The sequence below is a fragment of the Macrotis lagotis genome, chromosome 1, assembly GCF_037893015.1.
Source record: "Macrotis lagotis isolate mMagLag1 chromosome 1, bilby.v1.9.chrom.fasta, whole genome shotgun sequence".
Classification (NCBI taxonomy): domain Eukaryota; kingdom Metazoa; phylum Chordata; class Mammalia; order Peramelemorphia; family Peramelidae; genus Macrotis; species Macrotis lagotis.
The window spans coordinates 328,412,873-328,433,724 of NC_133658.1; the positions used below are offsets into that span (position 1 = coordinate 328,412,873).

Sequence of the window (20,852 nt, forward strand, 5' to 3'; positions counted from 1 at the left end):
TTTTAAAATGTGTACTGCTTTACATTTATTAATTATTGAGAGAAGCTGTAAAACTTTATCCTTTACAAATAATAGTTTAGATCACTTTTTTTCATTTGAGATACATTGAACTGCATTTCAACTAAAATATATCTATTAACTCTAAAACTACCCCAGCCAGGCTCTTCTAACCCTATACCTAATTGCAAGATCCTAAGATGTAAATCATTATACTTGATTAGGAAATGCTAGTTTTACAATTCACAGCTTTAGCAAAGTTGCAGGATATAAAATAAACCCAAATAAAACTTCAGCATTTCTATATATTACCAACAAGATACTGCAGCTAAAGTTAGAAAGAGAAATCCCCATTTAAAATAACATCAGACAACATAAAATACTTGAGTCTACCTGACAAGGGAAACTCTCCATGAAAACAACTATAAAACACTTTTCACATAATAAAATGTGTTCTAAATAATTTGGCAAATATTGGCTGCTTATGGATAGGCCAAGCTAATATAATAAAAATGACAATTCTACCTAAATTAAACATTAAAACTTCCAAAATCTTACTTAAGTGATCTAGAAAAAAAATGTAACTAAATTCATATGAAGCAACAAGAAGTCAAGAATATCAAGGGATTTAATGAAAAAAAAAAAGTAAAAGAATGTGGTTTAGCCTTACCAGATTTAAAATTATGGTACTGGCTAGGAAATAGAGTAGTGGATCAGTGGAATAGATTAGGTTCAAATAAGATAGAAATCATTGTAGTACTCTGCTATTTGATAAACCCAGAGTCCTGCTTCTGGGATAAGAACTCATCTTTGATAAAAATTGCTGGGAAAACTGGAAGATAGTATGGCAGAAATTTGGATTAGACCAATATCTCACACCCTATACTAAGATAAGATCAAAACGGGTACAGGATTTAGACATAAAAGAAAATATTATAAGCAAATTAGGAGAATAAGGAATACTTTACTTGTTAGATCTATGGAAGCAGTTTATAACCAAGTAGAGATAGAGAACATTATAAAAAATCAAATTGCATAATTTTGATTACATTACATTAAAAAACTTTTGCACAAACAATATCACTCTAATCAAGATAAAAGGAAATTTTGTAATTTGGGAAATAATGTTTTTCAACTAGTGTTTCTGACAAAAGACTCATTTCTAAAATACATAGAGAACTGAGTCAAATTTTAAAAAAAAGTCATTCCCCAATTGACAAATGGTCAAAGAATATGCAAAGGCAATTTTCAGATGAGGAAATCAAAGTTATTCATAGTCATATGAAAAATTGCTCTAACTCATTGCTGATTAGAGAAATATAAATTAAAATATCTCTGAGGTATCACCTCACACCTCTCAGCTTAGCCAATATGACTAGAAAGGACAATGAGCAATATTAGAAGGGATGTGGGAAATCTAGGGCACTAATACATTGTTGGTAGAGCTGTAAACTGATCCAGCCTTTTTGTAGAACAATTTGGAATTATGCCCAAAGAGTAACAAAACTGTGCATACCCTTTGATCCAGCAATACCACTACTGAGTCTATAACCTGAAAAGATCATGAAAAGGGGTAATATCCTCACTTGACAAAAAATATTCACCACAGCTCTGTTTATGGTGGCAAAGAATTGCAAATTAAGGGGATGCCTATCACTTAGGGAATGGCTGAACAAATTGTGATGCAGATATGTTATGGAACACTTATTGTTCTGTTAGAAATCAGGAGAACTGGTATTTCAGAAAAGTTTGGAAAGGCTTGCAATGAACTGATGTTGAGTGAGATGAGCAGAAGCAAAAGAACATTATACACCTCACCATGGGGGTGATGAACTACCTTGATAGATACTCTCATTCCATCAGTGTAATAATCAGGGACAGTTTTAGAAATCTCTGAGGGAGAATACTATCTTCATCCAGAGAAAGAACTGTGGAGTTTAAATGAAGACCAAAGGTTATTATTTTCAATTTTTTAAAAAGTTGTCTTATGAATATACACATATTATGGAAACAAATGTAAAGACTATCAGATTGCCTTCTTTTGGTGGGGAGGAAAGGGGCAGGAAATTGCAAAATTCAAAACCTTGAAAAAATGATTGGTAGAAAGTACTGTTGTATATAATTGGAAACAATAAAATATTTAAAACAAAGGACATGCTAGTTTTGATGAGTAGTCTTTCCTCTTAACTTTCTAATTCTGGAATTCTAGTAATTTTATTATAATTTATTTATGTGCTCAGGAAAAGTCCATGTATAGGGTGGTATTTGAGTAAGCTTTAATAAATACTGGTGATTTTGTGAAGTGGAAATGAAGAGGGAGAACAGTTCAGCTATGGGGTGAAACCTATACAGTTTCACAGACTTATAGGGAAGAATAATATCTAACAGGACTATATGCATGCCCTATATTAAGCATTATACTATCTCTCTTCATCTCTCTCTACTATCTATCATCTATCTATCTATCTATTTATCTATCTATCTATCTACCTATCTACCCATCTACTTATCTACTTATCTACTTATCTACTTATCTACACCCCAGTCTGGGGTGTCACACTACCATAGAGGAGCAGATATCCTCCTCACAGCTCTAGGGTAGAGGGGAGAGACCAGAGCACAGGACAGGAGAGCCTTTCATAAGATGCTGGAATGATTAAGGTTCCTGGGGGGAGGGGGTGTCCAAAAAAAATATAAATTAGTTTCAAATTTTTATAATTCAAGATTTTATTTATTTTGAGTTTTACAATTTTCCCCTAATCTTACTTCCCTCCCCCCACCCCCCACAGAAAGCAATTTGTCAGTCTTTACATTGTTTCCATGTTGTACATTGATCCAAATTGAGTGTGATGAGAGAGAAATCATATCCTTAAGGAAGAAACAGATAATATAAGAGATAACAAGATCAGACAATAAGATATCAGTTTTATGCTTGTGTTTAAGAAAACATTGTCACCTCAATCACACTGTGAGGCATTGAGAGAAGAATGTCAGTGGCTAGTTTTCTCAATCCTTTGATTTGATATTTAAAATTTAAGGAATATTTTGTAGTAAACTATATAGCTATTTTTCTTTACATCAACAATGTATTTACTTTTTAAAAATCATTTTAGCAGTGATTCAGAATGCTTGACTTAAGAAAGATGATATGTAATCTTCTGTAAAAGGAGCACTGAATTTGGAGTCATGTAGCCTGAATTTAAGTTGTGACCTTCATTTACTGAGTGATCTTGTATAAATCATTTATTCTCTCTAAATTTACATTTCCTCATCTATAAAATGAGGCTAATTATATTTGCCCCACCTACTTCCATAGATTTATTGGTTATAATCAAATAGAGAATGTGTGATTCTTTGAACTTTAAAGTACTATGTAAGTAAAAATTATTTTTACCATTATTACTATTAGTCTTTTTTACAGAAACGAGTCACCTTATAGCTTTTTGTTTAATTTTTTTCCTAGCACTCTTACTTTACTGTGCCTGACACAAGAGAACTTCCAAGCATACCTGAAAATGTAAGTGTTGCCTTGATTTATATTCCTTTTATTTCTCTTTACCCTTGTGACAGGTTTTAAGGTATGTCAAGGGAGTTTGTATCTGTAACAGTAATAGAGAATTAAGAATTCTCTTACCCCTTTCTGTAAGGATTAAATAGTATACAATACTTCAGCTATTCACTGATCTTCAGCAATCATTTATCCCACTGAAGTTTAACAAGCCCGTTTGCTTGAAAATGTCTTTGTATGCCTTTGGCTTCACCATTAAATTCATGGACTTAGATTCAGAAAACTGAGTTTGAGTTATATACTTCTGCCACAGATTGCGTAATTTTAGGCAAATCATTTCCCCTCTCTTTTGATTTTCTCATGTATAAAATGTGGGGAGAAGTAGACCTAATGATTTTTAATGCCCCTTCTGTCTTTAACGTACTGTGATTCTATCATTCTTTTCCACCACTTAATGAAAAGAATTCATAGTAAAGGAAGTTAGTTCTATATTTTCTGATATGGCAGTTCTCCAACATTGGAATAAGTAAATATCACAGATCTAACTACATAAGGAGAACATATCATAAGCAATTGAAATATAATTATTATTCCTAATTTACTGATGAAAAATATGAGACTTGGTGCTGAGTTATGTGACCAAGAAGTGAAGATGAAAGTCCAGACAATTTCTCCAGTATTTATATAACCTCTCAAACCTCTTCAAAGTTAGAATTATGAGGAAGAGGTAAAACTGTTGCAGGATTCTTAACAGTAGCACTGTTAATACCAGTAGCACTAAAGAGTTCCTAATGGAGGAGGAACAGATCTGAAACATGATGTACTAAATTTCACAACACTCTGACTACAGGTGAATTAATATTTTCAATATCAATTGTAGTATTTAGTTCAATTTCATTGCAGTATAAAAGAATACATACATGGAAGAAAGGGAAGAATACAGAGGGGAATATATGATATATTCTAATCAAATTCATGATAAATGATGAAGGAAAATAACTCCTATATTCTCTCAGGAAGAAGAAGGCCTAAAGGAAAATGAGTGAAGTGAGAAAAATAGAGGGAATAAGAAGAGGAATCAAAGGGAGGAATCTCTATTTTGGGATTTGAGGGAATTTCTTGGAAATATGCTCCCCTGGGGTGAAATGGGTTTATTACAATGGGAATAATCTACTAGAATCTGATACTAAGGGCCTGCTATCAAAATTAAGGCTCAACAAAAAAAAATAGAGAAGGTGGCATTACATTTAATGAATTATCATAGAAAGTAGTTAGCCAAAGAAACTTAAAATAAGTTTTTGGGAGCTTTAAATCCATGAAGAACACAAATATGAATCAAAGTCTAGAAAAGAGGGTATGTGAAAAGAAATAAGAGAGAATGAGGAAAAGATCCTTTTTTTTTAAAAGATACAGAAAATGAGGGGGTGGAGCCAAGATGGCATTGTGAAGGCAGGAATTCCCAGCTTTCCCCTCCAAAAATCTCCAAAAGCCATAAAATCATGACTCCAATCAAATTATGGAGGGGCAGAACCCATTGAAACAAAACAACCTTTCCACCCAAGAGGGTGTACTGGATCCATGTGAAAAGTCTATTTCACTGGGACCAGGGTTGGAAGGAGCTGAAGTGCAGCCACAGGCCCACATCTGTGCTGCCCTTAAGCAGAGCAAACCAGCTCCAGCCTTCCTGGAACAGCCTGCAGAGTGCTTGGGTACCCAGGGTTGCCTAGGTCAATGGTAGCAGGAGAAGTTTTCAGACCTCTTCCCCTGGGAGATGGCTGGGAGGGTCAGACTGGAGAACGCTGCTGCACCACAGTGAGCATGAGCCCAGGCCTATGGTGGCCTCAGGGCAGTCACAGGAACTTAAGGAGAGACTCATTCGCTGCTTCCAGAGCACTTAGCCCATAGACAGTAAGCAGGGGGAGATATTTGTCTCTCTGCTCTCCTGGAAGTCATACTCTGATCCAAGCCCAGTCTGGGGTGTCACACTACCATAGAGGAGCAGATATCCTCCTCACAGCTCTAGGGTAGAGGGGAGAGACCAGAGCACAGGACAGGAGAGCCTTTCATAAGATGCTGGAATGATTAAGGTTCCTGGGGGGAGGGGGTGTCCAAAAAAACACCAGGAAGTTTTGGAAGTATGATAAGTCAGTCTTAGACTGAGGAAATGAGCAAAGAACAGAAAAAGAAAATCTGACCATTGAAAATTACTTTGCCCCCCCCCCCCCCCCCCGCCCCGCAGAGGATCAAAATATACAGAAGATGAAGAAGTCAAAACTTCAGAAAAATAGGAATTGGTCTCAGGCTATGGAAGAGTTCAATAAAGACTTTGAAAAGCAAGTAAGGGTGGTAGAAGGAAAAAAATCATAAAAAATGGAGAAGAGATAGGTGGGAAGAGAAATGAGAGCAATGCAGGAAAATCATGAAAACCAAGTCAACAGCTTATTGAAGGAGAAAATAACACATTAAAGAGAAAATAAATAATAAAATAGAAAATAATATATTAAAAACCAATTTAGATCAATTGGAAAAAAGTTCCAAAGTCAAACAAAGAGAAGAATGCTTTAAAAAATAGAAATGGCCACGTGGAAAAGGAGATACAAAAGTTCCCTGAAGAAAATAACTTCTTCAAATGTAGAATAGAACTAAGGGAAGCTGATGACTTTGTTAGAAAATGAGAAACAATAAAACAAAACCAAAAGAATACAAAAGAATGAGAAACTAGAAGAAAATGTAAAATATTTCATTGGGAAAAAAAACTGGATCTGGGAAACAGATTCATGAGAGATGACTTAAGAATTATAGGGCTACCTGAATGTCATCACCAGGAAAAGAACCTAGACATCATTTTCAGGAAATGATCCAGCAAAATTACCCTGGTACCCTAGAACCAGAAGACAAAATAGAAATTGAGGGAATCCACTTATCACCTCCTGAAAGAGATCCCAAAATAAACTCCCAGGAACATTATAGCCAACTTCCAGTACTCCCAAGTCAAAGAGAAAATATTGCTAACAGCCAGAAAGAAACAATTCAACTACCCTGGCCCTACAAATCAGGATTACACAGGATTTAGCAGTATTTAGATTAAGGGGTTATAGGGTTTAGAATATGATATTCCAGAAGGAAAAAGAGCTTGGATTACAACCAAGAATTAACCATCCAGCAAAACTGAACATCCTTGTCCAAGGGAAAAGGAGGACATTCAGTGAAATGGGACTTTCAAACTTAACTGTTGAAACAACTAGAGTTGAACAGAAAGTTTGATCTTCAAGTGCAGGATTCAGGTGAAGCATCGAGAGGGCGGACAGGAAGGGTAAATTGTACAGGATTTAATGATGTTGAACTACTTGTATTCCTGCATGGGTAAAAGATACTGATAACTTAAATGAACCTCCTCAATTATTAAAACAGTTAGAAGGAGCATATATAGACAAGGCACAAGAGGAAGCTGAATATAATGGTATAATATAATATAAAGATGGAGTCAATGCTTGAAAAAATAATACACTGGGAGATAGGGAAAGAAGTAGAGTGGGCTAAGATATTTCACATAGAAGATTCAAGAAAAAGCTTTTGCAATGGAGTGGAAGTGGGGAAGTTTAGGGGAATGAATGAGCCTTCACTCTCATCAGAAAAGGCTTGGAGAGGAAATAACATACACTGTCAATAGTGCATAGAAATCAATCTTACCCTAGAGGTTAAAGGAGAGGAAAGGGATAAGAGAAAGGGGACAGGGGGAGGGGAGTGGGGGTATAGGTGATAGATGAGAGGGATAATTGTGGGACGGAGTAGTCAGATACAAAACACTTCTGAGGAGGGACACGTTGAAAAGAAGAGAATAAGATAAATGGGAGTGGAGAAGAATAGAATGGAAGGAAATACAGCCAACAATAAATAGCAATTGTGGGAAAAATTTTGAAGCAACTTACCTGATTGACCTATGATAAAGAATGCAGGGGCAGTTACGTGGCACAGTGGATAGAGTACTGACCCTGGAGTCAGGAGGACCTGAGTTCAAATCCTTCCTCAGACACTTAATAATTACTTGGCTATGTGACTGTGGGCATGTCACCTAACCCCATTGCCTTGCCAAAAAATAAAAAAGAATGCAACCCATCCCAGAGACAGTGCAAAAGGTATCTAATCAATTTTTTTTCTCACTTCATTTCTTTTGAGATTTCTCTATCTTTTGGGGGGGGAGGGTGTTATGTTTACTTTCACATCTAGACTATTATATTAATATGAATATAAATAAATCACTTTAAAAAGATATAGAAAATGAAAACAAAAACAAAACTTTGAAACAAGTTGAAAGAGGAGAGAGTAGTTAAGGGAAGAAATAGATATTTACCTTGACTATTTAACTAAGAGGAAATAGAAAAGATTTAGATGACTGATAAGGAAGAGAGACAAAGTAATTAACAAATTAAGCAAAACTCCAAAACTAGACAGTGGGGTGATAAATGGGAGTCCCAAGAATTTGAGGATAAGAGGAAAAGAGTTGGTGGGAATAGACTAGCCTTAAAAGAGAATAAATTTAAAAAGTTGATAAGTCAAAGTATCATATTCAAGAAAAGTTCAGGGGTAGAGAAGGAGAATAATCCTAATTTGAAAGAGACAATATTAGAGAAAATGGAGGAATATATAAACTTAATTTTCATAACTTTAAATGTGAGCTGATTAAATAATCCGATAAAATAGACCTAACAGAAAGCCAAATAGAAAAATTATGCATGCTTAAAAAAGATATAGAACTATCTAATAAAGGAATCACCAAAGGGAAAAAACTTCTAATTCATATAGATCCACAATTTTATCCATAATTTTATCAAACTTTTAAAGAACAATTCTTTCAAAGTTTTATAGAATAATTAATACCAATATTAACAATTATTCTCAAAAATTAAGAAAACATTCTACTAGAACTCCTTTTATGTGAGAAATATAATCCTAAGACCTAAATCATGGAGGATAAAGGAAAAAAGAACTATAGATTAATATCATTCATGAATTGAATATAAGTTAAATAATTTTAAATAGATCACCCAGGAAATTGTTCATCATTATCAAGTTGTACTTACACAGGAATACAAATATTATTAAATATCAGGGAAACAATTAGCGTATCATCATATTAAAAACAAAATCCAGTCTAGTTAAATACAACAAAATGTATTAAGGGCTTATTAGATGCAAAGTTCATTAAAATTGAAAAAAATCACTCACTAGCACATCATCTCAATTGGTAAAGAAAATGTCTTGAAAAGAGGCGAGGAGCAATACTAATTTATGCCATAAAAAACCCTTTTTATAAATATCTTAAAAAGTATCTTCCTAAAATCCTAAAATCAAAAGTAAAATCATATGAAATGGCTATATATTAAATTATTTTCCAGAAAATGCAGGAGAAAATCAAGTATGCTCACCCATTCTATATTTATTTGATATAGTTATTTAAATGTTAGTAATAAAACAAGAGAAAGAAATTAAAGCATAGTATTTAAAAGAGTAGAAGAGAGTATTCCTACTTACTAATGACATGTTATTTAGGAAATACTAGGAATTCAATACAGAAAATAGTTTTAGCAAAGTTTGTAGGCTACAAAATAAATCAACAAAAATTTCAACAGCAAACAGAATCCAAAAGACAATAATGAAAAGAGACATATTCAAAATAACTGCAAAAGCACTATGTATATGAATATTAATCTTCCAACACACAAAATATTTTTCCAGATTAGAACCACAGATGTTTACCTCAGATGCTGCAAAATAGAAAAGATTAGAAAAACATGTGAATAGTCATTTTTGGAATTATGAAAAATTTATATGAAAAAATAGACACATTGATGTGTCATCCTTGGTGAAGCTGTAGCTATGAATCAGTATAAGCATTGTGAAAAACAATTTGGAATTAATGAAAATAAAGTAATTAAAATGTCTATACCTTTTGACCAAGAGATTCTAGTACTAATCTTATTCCCATTGATGTCATAAGAAAAAAGTCCTCATATACACAAAAAATTAATTGAATGATAAGCATAAAATTGGAAACCAATGGATGCTTATCAGTTAAGCAATTTGTGGTACATTAATGTGATTGAATATTATTGTGCTTTAAGAAATGACAAAAATTATGAACATAGAGAAGCGTGAAGAACAAATCAAAGCAGAGCAAGAACTCAATATATACGAAGAATAAAACAGTATAAATGGAAAGAACAGCCCAAAAGAAACAAAAGCAAATGTTGCAGAAATTCAGAAAACAAATATCGTTCTACAGAAAAGAAAGAAGACCCTCTCCTTCAAACCCTGGTCTTTGTCAGATGTGAAATATTGCCCATATTTTCCAACATCTAGTGTGTTGTTCAGTTTTACTGATTTTTTTCCCTTTAAATATTATTTTTCTTATAGGATGGTCTTTGGAATAGGTGAGGAGGGTAGAGGATTGGGAAAAATATGTGATGTAGAAAAAAAGATGTCAACAAAAAATTATTTAAAAAACTTAAAACCTGTGGTTCAAAGAGAAGTAATAAAAGCAAGACCATACAGCTGTTAAGTATTGGTGATATCTGAGACTTTGAGTCCAAAGGTTTTGTTTTACTTCTAAGCCAATATTTTTCTACTGCACTCCTGTACATGACATATTTCAATTTTCATGTTACTTGTTTATTCCCTCTTTTCCTTAATTTTAAAACAAAAATTTATGTTTTTCTGTCAAAGGAAGTAAATATAATACTTGTAATTTATCAATAGCATTTGACCTGCATGCCAATATCACCTGAGCATGAGTATGTTTCATGTAATAGCAAAATGAAAACAAAAGAACACAAGACTGGAAGTTAAGACCCAGGTTTGCTATATATGTGCATACTGAAAATTTACTAACCATGTGATTTTGGGCAGGACTTCTTCCTTGGCCTTAGCTTTTCATCTGTAGAATGAACATATCAATGCTAACACCGTCAGCAATTTAATTTCCTCCTACTGTTCATTCTGTACCTCAGTTCCATCTTTTTCATAATGGGGAATGGTAATCCTTGTATGGTCTATTTCACATGGTTTTTGTATAGAAAATACTTTATAACTTACTTTTTTAAAGTTTTGATTTGTGGTTATGATTATGATGCATGTTTAATATGAATGTTATTTATGATATTAGCCTTAGTACAAAAAAGTTATAATAAAAAAGTTCAGTACTTGAAGGCTTTATCTGTAAGAGGGCTTCCTCTGCTGAGGCAGACTACAGCATCATTATTCCTTGGTAATTGGTTTCATAATTTGCTGTGGTAACACTTAATTTATCTTGTGATGAGCTAAACAGTAATAAGTGTCTATCTCACTGTTTGCTGGGCTATTATAGATTTAGAGTCAGTCTAGGTTATTATTGGACCAGCACAAAGAAAAGCAACATGATCTAGAGGAGAAAGTGTCAAATTTATAATCAAGAAGACAAGATTTAAATTCTGCCTCTGATGTATATCCAGCTAAATAATGATGGGCAATTCAGATGATGATGATGATGATGATGATGATGATGATGATGATGATGATGATGATGATGATGATAAGGAACAGCCAGCATTTACATAATATGCTAAGAAGTAGGGGAGTATTGTTATATATCTCACATGCACATGCAAACACACACTTTTTTTTAAAGGAACTTGAAATAGAGAATTTAAGTGACTTACCCAAGATCACACATGTATTATGTTTCTAAGGCTGGATTTGAACTCTCTTTTTCCTAACTCTAGACTCAGTGTGTTATCCAGTGTATCACCTAGTCACCTCACTTAAACTCATTGGTCGTAGTTTCCTCATTATCTTTACATGGGCATAATAATATTTACCTCAGACTTGAGACAAGTTGTTTGTTAGAAGTTTCTTATAAGCCAGTTCACAAACCTTCAAACTACTATAACTTGCTGTTATTATTAGAAGGCTTTTGTCCGGGTGGCATAATGTTTGAGAATCAAATATCATGTACTTGCAATGAAGCAATCTGTTGAAAGAAAATTTCAATGAAGGATTATTATTAAATTTTTAAAAATTAAACAAACCTATTTATTTCAGACTTTAAATGATTTGTTACTCACTTTTATATTTGAATAATATATATTATTTATCATATTATAATTATATTTAAATTATATATTAAAGAAATACCACAAATCACAAATGGATATGTAGCAATAATTGTAGTGTTAAACTATGGTGTATGGCACCCATGTTGGTTGTATTTTGAGATTTTCAGTTGCTTAATGGGAAATATTAAACAAACTTGTCATGATTATCTAACTTGGTGTCAGACAAAATGGTTAATGATTCATAGAAAGCATTTAGAAGGGAAAGTTACATGTAACATCACTGAGGTGTCACTTTTCCCAAAGATTCTTTATGATACAGACAAGATTTATGAACTCATAGTGACATCCAAAAATAAACAAGTGAAGTTCATTACAGTCAACCCATTATCACATAGGGAGATTGTCAGGTAATTGTTTATTGAAATAGTTTTTACATTGGTATAGAAGAATGGCTCTAGCTTTTGCCTATCTCTGCTTTCTTTCTGATAAAGCTTGTTGCTGACTGTCCTTTTTAAACAGTCCTGGACTACATTTCTGAAGAACTAGTCCTTAGATTCAACTCTGTCACTTTATGACCTGGTTCAGGTCACTTCGTCTTTAGGGGTCTCAATTCTCCCTTTCCTAAAAGAGTGGTTTTATTTATTGATATTTAAATTTTCTTGGTTTGCTTTTCCTTGTTGTAAAAGCTGGAAGTATCACAATTAGGTAGAAGAAGCCTGATGTTTTGGAGCTAAAGGATATAGATTCAAATTATGTTTGTCTTTTGTTATGTTTGAATTTGAGCAAATTACTTAACCCTCTTCAGATCTTGGTTTTCTTCTCTCTTAATCTTTTTTTTTTTAAGAGGAAAAAAGGAAAGAACCCTTTCAGGTTCCTTCAAACTCTAACTCTAAACCTGTCATACTTTTCAATATTCTGAGTTCTAAGATTCTTAAAATTCCTAAACTTTTCTGTTCTAATATTCCAAGAGCCTTTCCAACTCCAACATTTTCTGTTCTTAAACTTTTCAATTATTTCTTCTTAAACAATATAGATTTATAATTTTTTATTATATATATACTCAATTTCTCAGAAAAAGTAATAAACTATTCAAGACGATTTAATAATATCATGTCAACCTAGGAAGGCATTTGAAAACTTTCTTTGTGGCATAATCAGAACAAATGTCATGTTTCAGAAATGAAGCCTATTGAAAGAATATCAAACATTCCTACCTGATACTATTCTAAAAGAAGTCTTGTGAATCATTGGTTCATCAGATGTTAAAGCCCTCATTTTATTAAAAAAAAAACCTAGACTTCATTTACTCATAATGGATATGATTCTAAGGGTTACTAATCAGTGACATGATCAGCAATATTGACTAATATTGGTGTGGAAGCATCTAGAGAGAATCAGTTTTGGATTAGCATTGTTTAGAAAAACTTTCTTACATAAAATCCTGGATTGAATATATTATTCCTGTAAATCCAAATGCTTCTTTCATTTCTCTTTTTTCATCTCTTCTGTCTAGCCTTTTCTTTTTCTCCTCATTTCCCTTTTCTTCTCCTTTTCTTCTTTTTTTAAATTTTTCATCTTCTATTCCTTCATCTCCTTTTCTCTTTATTCTTGATTCTTCTCTTCTCCTACTCATGTAGCCTCTCTATTGCACTTCTCTTTCTGCTCACCCTTTTCTTCTCCTCTATTTCTTCCTGCTTCATTTTTCCTTATTTCTTCCTTCTTCCTCTTTTCCTTTTCTCTCTTTATTTTCTTCTTCCCTACCTCTTCCTCCTCTATATTTTGCCATATTCAATAGCAATCTTGAAGTCAGAATGTAGTGTTCTTGAATGTCCTAATGACTTTGACAAGAGAAAGAGGAATAGAAAGAGGATAAACATACCATTTTCCAATCTGCTAATGTCTTCTCCTGTTTAAAGTGCCCCCGCACACACACTTTATAAGGTCCTTGGGCCTTATAAAGTGTCTTATCCATCTTATAAAGAATCTTACCCATCTCTTCCATTCAAGCAGTTACAGACTCATGCATGTTATATCCCAGAAGGAAATAGTCAGGGGGAGGAAGCAGATAAAGGAGACAGCTTCTGTTTAGACACAAATATCTTGGTAATCAGCACAGATGGGATGAGAAATACCGAAAAAGTACATGACAGTTTAGAGGGGATTTGGCTAAATGTTATATATTTTTAATATACCTGTGTGTTGCTTTTACAACAAGCATCTGAGTCTGTTAGCATATGGTTTCTGAGGGTATTTCTTGTATTAACCAATATAGGTTTACTTGTTAAATCCTTTCTTTCCACCACTCCTCAAGTGCATTTTTAAGATTATGAGGTTTTCTCCCCCCACCTTATCCCAGCAAAATAAGACTGAAAATTTGTCTCTATCGTGGTTTCTTCATATTTGGATGGCAAGCTGGGGAACATATTTTTGCACAGTATGAAACTTCTTGGCAGACTCCTCAGGCCACGTATTGGTGGCTTTAGAGTTATCTTTGGATCTGTCAAAAGTGCTAATGGGCTCTCTAGGCTCCTTTAAGCTCCTCAATCCTATTTTTCTTTTTCTTGAAAGAAAAAAGAAATCTACACATTTCATCGACAGTTAAGCTTCTACAAAAATCCTCAGCCACCATATATTTTTGTCTACACGTGTGTGTTGGCGAGAAGGTCTCTGCCATGTGAATGTCTACAGTGGAGCCCTATCCTGACATCATTAACTCCAGCAGGAGATGCTCTTGCTGAATGACTTGGAATGCTATTTACTTTTCCCATCAAATTTCACATAATCATAAATTGCTAGAATATAAAAGACCATAGAAACTAAAACATTGGAACCTAGAATCTGCTATGTGGAAGCACAGAGTGATACTATGGAAGAATTTTAAGGCTTTGACTTTAAAAGGTTATCCATTGACCATAGCACATTAAAGCTTGAAGTTCATCAAAAACAGGTAGTGTTAAAATACTGGAGCCAAAGGTATATTAGGCATCATCTAATCTGACTTCATTTTACTTGTGAGGGAGCACAAGACCTGAACAGTGAAAGAGTGTTCTTGTTGTGATACAAATAGTACTCACAGAACCAGGCCAGGAGCCACATTCTCTGGCTCCTACCACCATGTTCTTTCTCCTACACAACATTCTTTATTTGCCAATTGGTTTCTCTGCTGATTGCCACATTTTGGACTACATCTGTTGAAGGACACTCTTTCTAAATATGGTCCTTACTTTGTAATTTTTGATCTGTTACAGAATTAATGCAGTCTCAATGTGTAAGGTTCTCTGGTTAATGTAGTACTTCAACTGAACACTAATGAATCATAAGATAAATACCCATGCTTATTCCCAACTGTTTCAATTGTTGAAATGCACATAGTGCTATTTGCATATAAAATCCTCTCAGTTCTCTTGAATTAGTTGGATTATAAATCCCTAATCATTATAAATTGCAGCTTCTCCTACAGAGAACTTTTTCTTTATTTCTGGGAGAATGTATTGTGTGACATTGAAAGCTTACATAGCTCCAAAGAAACAATCATGTCCACATACTTATTAAAGTCCTAGGAGTGAGGCATAATGAAACACTTGAATATTTTTCTTGGAATCAAAAGTACTGTTCAAAAGAGTGAATGGCAACCTACAGAAAAAGCTCCCTAGAATGCTGCCTTGTCACAACCTGGTTCTCTCCTTGTCTGTCATTAGCTATGTGACATGGATAAACCATTTTCCCTTTCTATACTTCAGTTTCCTCATTGGTAAAATGAGAAGGTTGGACTAAATTATCTCCATGGCTATTCCTTGTTCTTACAATCTATGTTCTAACATCTCTTCTAGGAAAATGTGATGCACTCTTGATAGTGGAGTGATCACTAAATTTGAAATCAGTTGATGTGGTTTTTGTTTTTTGTTTTTAGATTTTTCAAGGCAGTAGAGTTAAGTGGCTTGCCCAAGGCCACATGGCTAGGTAAATTAAGTGTCTGAAGCCGGAATTGAACTCAGGCACTCCTGACTCCACTGCGCCACCTAGCCACCCTTGATGTTGTTTTAAATACTAACTCCAACACTTTCTAACTATCTGATCCTGGACCAGGTCATTTAACCTTTCCAAGTCTCAGTTTCCTCATGTGTAAAATCAAATGACATTGTTAATATCAATGGGTTATTAGGGGAAAATTCTTTGTAAATAAGTCCTCTGTAATCTGATATATTGAAATCATTTTACAAATTTGATTTAATTCATTCAACACTGTACTGTATGAAGCAAAGATCCTTTGCTGGGCATTTGAAGAGACCCAAAGATTAATCAGACACTGACATAGTAGAATTTATAGCTTAGCAGGAGAAAAAAGAAATGTATAAGCAGCTATTATACAAAATAAACCCTCAGTGCTTGAGAACTACAAAGAAACTCACTTTCACCTGCTAGAGGGATCAGAGGAGGTTTTGCTGGAGGAGGTGGTATTTAAACTGAACCTTATTGACTGGGTAGGATTTCAATAGATAAAGGGCTAGAAAGTAGGGGCAGTTGACCATATTACAAAGAAATTAGTGTGAGCAAAGGCTAGGAGACAGGTAAGACATTCATGCATTGGGTGAAAGAATAAACTAGGTGGTCTATCCCATTTAGACCTGTTCGACTGCCATAATTCCTCTAAAGCCCTTGACTTTTCAGTTTAGAACCAAATGTGAATTGGAAAGGAGAGGACTAGCAACATTGTCAATAGTATCAAAATGAACCCTAAAAGGTTGACCCATGTGTCCTGTTAACTCTTTTCCTCCAATTAGGAAATGGTCCCTTGCAAAAGGATCCCCACACACAAAATCGTTTCTGTTTCATGCACTTTTACTGTCTATGTTTATAATTAAGGATAAAACAAAATTACAACCAATTTTTTTTATGTCTCCTAGAGAAATCTGACTGAATATTTTGTGGCTGTGGATGTCAACAACATGCTACACCTCTATGCTAGTATGTTATATGAACGACGAATTCTCATCAGCAGCAGCAAGCTCAGCACTGTAAGTAGAGAATGTCCAGGGGTGACTCCTGGCCTCCTTTCTTGGCCAGGTGGTCAGCAGGGGAAGAATGATCCTTGTCTGCTTCAAGACTTCAAGAAAGACACTAACATACCATTGAAACTTTAATAAGCATCTACTGAGAATGTTCCCAGAACTTTCCTAAGAGCAGCATAGTTTAAAAAAAAAACAGTCCTGGCCTAATATTGGGACTCAGGTTCAAGTCCCATCAATGTGGGTCACGGAAAAGACACTTGGCTGCATTGGAGCCAGAGGATTTGATTTGGAACCCTGGCTCTGCCTTCAAGCTTTTTTGCTTGAATTAACCTTCTGGTTTTGATTTCCTTTATTTTTTGGTCAGAAGTGAAATTGAATCTCCCTATCTCACTTTGGTTGGATGTGCAGTGGATATTCTGGGCCCCATCCCATTGCTGATCAGCTCAGAAAGTTTTGATATTCTCTGCCCCCTGACCTGGGCTGATTGTTGCCTTTTGCTTCCAGATGCTCATGTGAGAATTACACTTGGTGTGGACACCTGATGAGGCTTAGCACACTGCAGTTCAGAATTTCTAAGCTCAACTAATCCACCAACTTCAGTCTTTCTACTATCAGGGAATACAAGCTTGAACTGCCACCCCAGGCAATAACTCATTTTTTATAGTTCTTTAAAGTATTGAAAGTGACTAAGCAGGGTTTTAGAATGGGAAGAATGAACTTTATGTCTGTGAAAGTAACAGAGAGAGACACACCACCAGTCAGGACCAGTAATATAGCTATATGGAGGTGTAAATGCAATTTTTTTTGCTTAATAAATTTTTATTGAATTTTTTCTCTTTAGGTTTTTTTGTACATTGTTTTTGGACACAAGAGATACTTCTTAACAAATGCCCAGACAAAATCACTTTGCAAAATACAGTTTACATATTGAGGAGTAACTTAAAGAGGAAAGCATCTTAAGTGGCTTGCCCAAGGCCACATAGCTAGGTAATTATTAAGTGTCTGAGGCCGGATTTGAACTCAAGTACTCCTGACTCCAAGGCCAGTGCTCTAGCCACTGCGCCACCTAGCCGTCCCCAAGTAAATTGGAAAGTATCTTTTAACTTTATCAATATGATAGTAATACTGGCCATTCATTATATTTGACCACAGTTTTATTGCTTCTTTTTATGGACTTTACATTGTTGTACTGGTAGTGAATGTAGCCATATTGGCATTATTTTCCTTGCTTTGCAAAATGTATGTCTTCCCAAGTTTCTTACAATTCTTCATTCTTATATTTCACTATAATACTAATTCATTACATACAAATCGTTATTTGTTCACATAACAATTATTTCAGGTTTTGGTTATCATAACTAATAATATTCTGCTACAGCTATTCTTGGGTGTGGAACCTCACAAGTAGTGACTGTCATTTGTTTTGCTTAACTGGTTTTCTTTGTTCCAAAAGAAAGTTTACTTTGAGTAGGAATTGGGAAGGTTGTGATATAAAAACCAATAGACATAAATAAGACATTTTTAAATGCTGCCATGTCCACAAAGGCTACATTCATGTTTGCTATTGAAGGGAGAGCAAGCAGAATTTACTATTTTTTTTTCAACTGGATTATGCCAGTAAAATGACTAAAATTTCTTTATCCTTTGACCTAAAAATTCTACCACTAGGCTTTTTAATGATTTTATTTTATTTGAGGGGTGCAGTTGGGGTTACGTGACTTGCTCAAGGTCACCAACTAGTAATAAATGTCTGAGGCTGAATTTGAACTCAAGTTCTCCTGACTCTGGAACCAGTGCTCTATGCACTGTACCATCTGACTAGGTCCCCCCACCCATTTTTTAAAATGTTCTTTTTATTTTCCTTTTCTTTCTTTTTTTTTTTTGTGAGGCAATCAGGGTTAAGTGACTTATCCAGCATCACACAGCTAGTAAATGGTCAAGTGCCTGAAGCCAGATTTGAACTCAGGTCTTCCTGTCTGTCATTGATAAAAAGAAAACCCTCATATATTGCAGGAGGAGGTGAGGTGACAGCATACTAGGGGAAATTTAGTGATGGTTCAGAATGTGTTTTGCTTTTCTCTGAGATATAATACATAATAACCTGATACATAGTAGGCCCTTAAATATTTGTTGAATTGAATCAAATGCAAGATTTGATTAAAATATGGGCCTTTTCTTCATGTGGTTTACAATCTGACAGACCATTTTGATTTGTGCGAAGATAGATATAATATAGATATGTTTGATAAACATTATATATAATAAAGACATATCAATATATGATAGGTGCAAAAGGCTAGTATAAGAACTAGTGCAAAATTATCATCAGCTGTATACGTGAACTAAAGTGACAGTCATGGTGGGAGAGCAAAGGGTAATGTAATTGGCCCAAATACAGAATTCTGCAAATTGTTAAATGAAGTGAAAAAGGATCTTCTTCATGTTGATTAGGTAGGTCTTCCAGAAAATTTATAGATAGATACAGAGAAGTGTGAGAATGAAAAGGTGTAGAGGGATTTTGATCTGCACCAGTAGAGGGAGTATCTCCACCAGTGAGATCATGGATTTATCTTAGTATCAATGTTCATAAAACAGTTACAAAGAGTGTTGTATATGGGATAGTAGTCAAGGAAAAGTGGTGGTGGTGAGGAAGATCAGGGAAAGTTTCATGGAATAGAGCATTTGAGCTCACTTTTAAAGTCTAGGTAAGAATTCAAGAGAACATTGGCCATTCCCAAATACATGTTATACTAACCTCCATTTAGCCCAATTTTTAAAATTAATTCATTAATCAACTGTGGATATTGGAAAGTGCTGTAATGTAGCTAACCAAGATGGACTCAAGCTTAGTGGGGTTTTCTCTCCTACTGATGGAAATATTACATGAAGAAAGAGAATTTGTCATCTTGCTATTTGAAACATTTGCCTGATACTGAATCATAAGTTTGTTCTCAGAGCTGCTTGAAATATCAAATTGTTTTTCACATATCATCATCATAGAGTCTTCATTAGCTGGAGGAATTGCTCTGAAGAAAATGGTGGTGATTTTATTCGGGCCCTGATAGTTTTAGAATTAAAAAGTCTAGCTGTTGTTGACTTTTATGTCTTCACATTACTGACACTTAGTTCATGTTAGAGGAGCCCATTTTTACTCACTTTTGGTCATTGGGGAGGAAAAAAAGTATATAGAGGGGAGGGTACTTTAGCCTGAGATCTGCAGGTGACCTTCTCTTAGTGAATCCAAATCTGACCAGTAATATCTCAATCCCCTGCGTTTTTCTCAATTTTGTTTGATAAAATGGGGACTTAGTGCTTCTTAGGATCCTTCAAGTACCTGAAAGATAAAAGCCAAGGAAGTCAGAGTGCTACCATCCTTAGAAACAACAACAACACATCAGTACAGAATCTCTCCCTAGTGCACTTTCCATCTCTGTGTAGTGTTTTACATTTTGAGATTTAGTTGTCAATAAAATAGTGGTGTTTTTGCATAAAAGGAAATTACATGTTTTTGTTCTATTTGTTCTCGCTACATATTGATTGTTTTCCTTTATAGATGAAAAATAGAAAATGCTTAACTGATTCTTATTCTTTCCTGATTTATCATAAACACATCAAAGAACATTCACAAGAAAAAGTTCTTGTTCCTGTATCATATTTCTTAATACATGTGTGGACCACTGGTCTGCCCTTTGCTTGCTAAGGTACAAACCATCCTATGTTTCTGGAACTTTACCATGAAACTTTACCACTCTCATCAGTTTTGTAGCACTATAGAATTCAAAGTTGGTAAAGGCTTTTTAAGACACCTAGTCTGACCTCATTTTACAGAGGAGGAAACCATGGGACAGAGAGGAGAAGCAACTTGGCCATGATTATACAAGTAATGAAATGTAGATCTTACAGATCTTCTAACTAAATCTAGTGATTCTGAAATTGTATCATTTCTTTCTTTCCTCTGTTGAAATCCATTCTTCACAACACTTCTATAATATTTTTTCAATTCAGCAAACATTTATTAAGTACCTATATGTATAGCATCCTGCACCTACTATTAAAAACACATAGGTAGATATGATACATTGTTTTTGAAAAGTTTTTAAATTAATGAGGGGAAAGACATGTATAATTATCACATATAACCATAAGATAAATGAAAGTAGAGATTTACATAAAGGGCTAAAGGAAGAATCTTGGATGAGGTAATATCTGAATTTGGCTTTAAATGAAAATAGGATCTTCAATAGGTGG

The 20,852-nt window shown here is 34.4% G+C and overlaps 1 protein-coding gene across 8 annotated transcripts in view; it reads left to right on the plus strand.

Annotated features, from left to right (window-relative positions):
• The window catches only part of DENND1A (DENN domain containing 1A), a 709,454-nt gene that overhangs the window by 350,893 nt on the left and 337,709 nt on the right, over nucleotides 1-20,852 (plus strand). For all 8 annotated transcript variants that reach the window (XM_074211609.1, XM_074211608.1, XM_074211610.1 and 5 more), the window contains exons 8-9: nucleotides 3,461-3,514; nucleotides 16,500-16,610. In XM_074211609.1, the coding sequence (XP_074067710.1) occupies nucleotides 3,461-3,514; nucleotides 16,500-16,610 (165 nt within the window). The remainder of the gene's footprint in view (nucleotides 1-3,460; nucleotides 3,515-16,499; nucleotides 16,611-20,852) is intronic.